Here is a 5,349-nt window from a genome sequence, read left to right as displayed (position 1 = left end):
CAGCGCTTTCCCTCTGGCCAGTACCAGTAGCTGAGTCTGCTAGCAGTCTGATAGACTTCCCACCCTTCAGACATCAGCAAGGACAGGCAGCAGGGACTCTTTTTCCTCCTCTTCACAAATAAGACGTAGCAACCCACTCACAACTGGGAGGCAGCTATAAAGAGCACTAGGTCACCGTGTACCCAACTCCTCACGTGTCTGAGCCTCTGAATGAGACATCAGAGTCTGCACGGCCTTCTAGTGCTCCCTCTGCAGCCAGAGGTGGGCATGCGGCGTGGCTGCTTACATTTCACTCTATGTATTGACAGACAGGAGGCGAGGGCTACGGGAGAAACGGCTTTCTGCTTGCCACACTGCATCTCCTCCAGCAGCAGGAGCATCTGGTACGGGACGTGTCTCCTCTGCTGCCCGGCATGAGACGGCACCGTGATCCTACCAAGGGAAGGAGCAACACAAATGGTAACCAAGAGGTACAACGGAGGACAACACGCCTGAAGAGGCAGAGGTGGATACCAGAGATAGCAACTCAAGAGGAACCAGAATGGGCACAGCTTCTGCTGACTGCTTGCCCAGCTAGGAAGGATATTATCACTAATGGGCAACACATGAACCAGATCCTTCCCTCTGGGCTTAGATCGTATGCAAGAGATCCAAGGTTGCCTACCACTGGAGGAATGAATAGACCAATGTATTCATTCACAGCACATAATGAGTGAAGAGGGAGGGGAACAAGCCAATTCCAAAACCCAGCCATGGGGGAAGGAAGGACCCAGGGGATCAGTCCAGTCCCAGTCATATAGTAACTGCCAGGAGAAAGCCTCTTAATTCCCTGCCTGCCTTAATCTTGTCCCATCACTTCCAGGAGCTCTACTTGCTGTGAAGACTCAGGCAGACATTTCAATAACCAGAATCCCCACACAGCACATCTACTGTGCAAACAAACCTCCCAACCCCACTGCAAGCAGAGTCAGCTCTTACAGAGGTGGCTTCTTGCCCCACCTCCAAGTTAATGTGGTAGGCTGGGGTACATGGTGCTGATCTCCTCATCGGTTCCCACCCAAGGCTGGCCAGACCCTGGGTGAAAACCAGTCAGGAGGGTCTGTCTTGCCTGGCTGTGGACATCATGCACATGCCAACCCTCTTTCAGGGCTGGGGGTTTAACTTCAGCACTTCAGCACATTTTCCGCAAAAGAGGGAAAAAGGGGGAGCAGACACCTGCACTAGCTCCTCCCACAGTGCAGGCTGACAGTTCTTGAGTAAAAGGCCACAATTTTAAGTTGGCCTGTTTCTGAATAAGGGGCAAAGCGAGCAGGGCCTGAAGTGCTTTCTGGGCCCTACAAACATGAGTTATAGCCAGTCTCAGAAGTGTTCTTGCCTCCCACCTGCTCATACATCCTTTCTCAACATATCCTCAAAACTTCACAGGCATGTGTATCAGAATGCTTGTATTTCAACTATATGCCAACAGGAAAGCTCTTTACCTTTCCTAAATTTATTGCAGTCCCCAGGTTTTTCTAAGTCTTTGTTCAAATAACGATGGTAAACTATTGTCTACACTATTCAGCTTTGCCCATTTAGGACACTTCTTATCTCTGCATGTATGTAACTTATCTCCTTACCCCTCTGCAAACCGGTGAGTGTGTAAGATATTTACAGAAAGGAGGATGGAACAGGAATCCACTTAGATGATTAAAGCTTCAGTGAACTGAGAAAACTGAAAACACATCAAACCAGTTATTAGTGTGGTTGGTCGGGAAGCAGAAGCCCAAATCCTCCTCAGAAACAGGTAAAGAGTACAGTCAAGCAAAACAAAATAACAGTGTGTACTCAACACTGTCTGCAACAACACTTACTACTCCTTATCAGGTACTAGCCAGGGTAATAAGGGGCCAGAGGCTATGGATCACAATATGTTTACATTTACATGCTTAAAGTGACAAAATTAATAGTGAATATGGTTACACATGACACTTCCTTTGGTTACAATGGTCTAAGAGTACACCTGGAATAAAATTATATCTTGTTAAGGAAGAGAGAGAGGTAACCCATAAAGACTCAGTTCAAGACTGCAACTTACTGATGTGTGAGCAGCACACAAATCAGAGATGACTAACAAATCAGAACTCTGCAACTTCTACCCCTGCAGGCCCTAGACTGTATATGACAGACACAACAAGACTGAGTGAGCTGAAAGCACCTTTGTGGTCCAAGCTTTGAAATGTACATCCCACCTAAAAAAGGAGTGGAGGCAACAGAACAACAACAGAAGTATCTCAAGCAGTTCAAACAGATGGTACCTTCGAAGTATTCCTGTGAAGCGTGTATTCATGAAGAACACTTGGAGTACAGAGTTCAGACAGCAGCTCTGTCCAATGTTGTACAGTCCAATAGCTCCTGTAGGCACAGAAAAAAAGGAAGTGAAGCCTGGAGACAGGTACAAGAAAAGAAAGTGAAAATTATTTGAAAGCGGCAAACTCCTCTTGCAAATATTCAGCCGTTCAGTGTATAGGCCCAGCATCTTGATCAGACCTGAGAAAGTGTTCAATCTGTTCTTATGTTGCTCAAGCAGGTAACATTTATCTTTCTTTGACTACTGACAAGACAAATCTAACTAAACCTGGATTATAATACATAGATGTCTCCCAGTTCCTCTATTTTCAGTCCTCTCGTAACACACCTAAACATAAAATTAAAAAAACAGAAGTCAAAAGCTGCCTGCGTGAGGATTTTTATTCAGCCTTTTTACACAGCCAGGCCCACAACAAGATGAAGAGCTATATGTGGGACCACATGCTAGCTGTCCACCACACAGGCTTCACGTTTCCACTTCAGCCTACCTCTGGTATTCTTTGTCTCAGTTTCAAAGAAAGGAACTAGCCTGAGAGAAGTGGAAAAAGCAAGTGACAGCTGTTCACTGGGCATCTAAAAAGACAGCATACTCTGTGCCCCAAAGCAGGGTAAGTAACCGTGGTCAGTAATTGGAAGTTTTTCTTCTGAAGTCGCCACCAAAGGGAGCGAGGGCATGGAATGGAAACTCAGAACAGCTCTGAAATGCAAATGGTGGTAGGGCTGGGCTGCAGCTGGGACAGAACAGCATGGACACCTGAAATACTGATGACATCATTTGAAAGGTCAGTTTAGTGATGCAGCAGAATAACTAGGGCCTAATCCATGGTTTAGCAAATCCAGAAGCAATGCTGGCTGCGTTTGGGAAGAGGCAGGGCCAGCATCTAGACTTTTTCAGATGCAATGGCCTATTTGATGACTTAAAATGGGAAAGAGCTCTGAGATCCTCATGTGATCCCTTCCTAAAAACCAAAACGGTTACTTAGCAGGGCAAAATGATAAATCATCTGTATATTCCTCAGTGCAGAGGTAAAGAACAGAAGAAAACAAAGCCTAAGGACATAGAATGGAACAGCAGACATTAGAAACAGAAAATAAGAAAAAACATTTTTACCATTTTTTAAGTCTGCCACACCAAAGACTGATGTTAGCTTCCAGTCTTTGGCCTTCAGCTCTTCAGCTTCCTCTTCTTTATTTTGTATTTCTGCTTCTGCCTCCATGGTCCTGCTTAGTGCCACCTCTAGTTTCTTGCTTCTCGCTTGACGTCCACTTCTTTGTCCCATCAACAATACTGTCCAAAGACAGATGGACTGCAGAAAGACACAGAAAGATCAGAAGGAGAGGGAGCACCCAAAAACAGCAGATTTGACCATGTATTTGATATTTTCATTATGAAAAAGCTGGAATATCAGCAAAACTAGTAAGATTGCTGCGATGGCACTTGGTATATTTGAATTAATGTGGGTATTGTAGGTATGCAAGCTATTGGCAACCTAAGATATGTGGAGCTTGATGGCAATTGCACATCCACTCTTCCTTTTGTGACCAAATAAATTAATGAACGTTCAGCTCCACAGAAACAGATCCACCTAGTCAGGGAACTCCAGATATCCCTCTTCAAGAAGATTTGTAAATAATATGATTCAAATTGTCCAAATGGCAGATGTTGCAAAACTCTTCTGTTTAGCAAAAGTAATGCTTTAGTATTTAGTTCAATGCAAAGTATCCCAAGTATTCAAAAGGGTAAATTTCACCTTCTCTAGCCTTTCCAGCTGATAAGCACTTGTTTGTTTTCTGTTCTGGGCTCTCTTGTATAAAAATACACAAGCAAAACAATGCAACAAACCTTCAAATGCAATTACACAAAAATGAAACTTTATAAAAGCCCAACTCCATCAGGGAGAATCAGAAAAAAAAAAAAAGGATAGGCTTAGGGAAGCATTCATGAGGGAAAAAACAAACAAACTAACAAACAAACACAAAACAAATGCTAAGAGATTATTATTGTATTACGAATATTAAACAGCACATAAAATAAACCTGAGACTAGGTGCTGAAAGAATGAACAAAAGCTACCAAAAAAGGGAAATAAGCTGAAATAATCCTGGTTCTGCCTCTCACAAAAATAAAATCTTTGCCTTAAAAGCATGTTAATTTTCAGCTTAACTGTGCCTAATAATGTTAAATATCGTTTCTGAAGATTCAGGCAGAGAAACCAGAAACTGATTTTTTTTTTTTTCCCCAAATATACTTTACCCTTAAGTATACTTTTTTCCCAGCTGTAATTTTGATTCTTTAGTTTTGGAGATTACTTTTGAACTCTAAATGTCATACACTCAGATTCAGTAAAAACTGTCAAATTTACTGAGGAGTTTTATTTTGGAAATAAAATTTCTGAATCCTCAGGCATTCAGAAAGATTCAAGAATATTGCTTTCCCGATCCAAACCCCCTGATTAGAACAGCTACGCAGCAAAAGAGAAATTAGATTCGATTTCTTGCTCGGCAAAACTGACTGAAAGCACACTGCCTCTTCCTCTCGAAATGATTTAACACGGCAGCCAGGTTTCTGAAAGCCTCGCTGAAGTGGGAGCCCAACTTTTCTTGTATCACAAGAGCCACTGGCCGGAATATCAGAAATTAAGTAAAGTTCACAGCCAGTGGGGATGCTGAAAAAGTCAGAAAGGAGAGGGATAGACAAGAGCAGAGGTAGCTGAACAACAGCTTTGGATGTACCAGGGATGAGGTGCACTTGTAAGGCACAGCTTTTGGCAGGATTAAGGGTGGGATAAAAGCATAAGCTCGGGGCTAAAAGGCTCTGGGTGACTTGAGAGAAGGTGCAGGGGGATACGGAGATGGGAGGATTTGGGTCTCTGGTTCGATGAAATTCTCTCCCATGCACTGAGGTACTACAAGTGGGAACCCCGGTGTGGGAGCAGGGACACAAACACAACTTCCAACCCTTGTACAGAACAGCCTCATCTGACTATCAGAAATACGGCAT

At 43.5% G+C, this 5,349-nt stretch overlaps 1 protein-coding gene across 1 annotated transcript in view; it reads right to left on the bottom strand.

Annotated features, from left to right (window-relative positions):
• The window catches only part of LOC103770523 (ubl carboxyl-terminal hydrolase 18-like), a 10,609-nt gene extending 6,980 nt beyond the window's left edge, over positions 1-3,629 (bottom strand). The window contains exons 1-3 of the mRNA XM_008937785.1: positions 3,461-3,629; positions 2,298-2,394; positions 287-432 (exon numbers count right to left, since the gene is read on the bottom strand). Coding sequence (XP_008936033.1) covers positions 287-432; positions 2,298-2,394; positions 3,461-3,629 — 412 coding nt within the window. The remainder of the gene's footprint in view (positions 1-286; positions 433-2,297; positions 2,395-3,460) is intronic.
• Positions 3,630-5,349: the final 1,720 nt, after the last annotated feature.

This window comes from Merops nubicus, unplaced genomic scaffold (assembly GCF_000691845.1).
Source record: "Merops nubicus isolate BGI_N331 unplaced genomic scaffold, ASM69184v1 scaffold6033, whole genome shotgun sequence".
Lineage (NCBI taxonomy): Eukaryota > Metazoa > Chordata > Aves > Coraciiformes > Meropidae > Merops > Merops nubicus.
The sequence above is the reverse complement of the archived record's forward strand: the minus strand, read 5'-3'. Positions and strand labels throughout refer to the sequence as shown.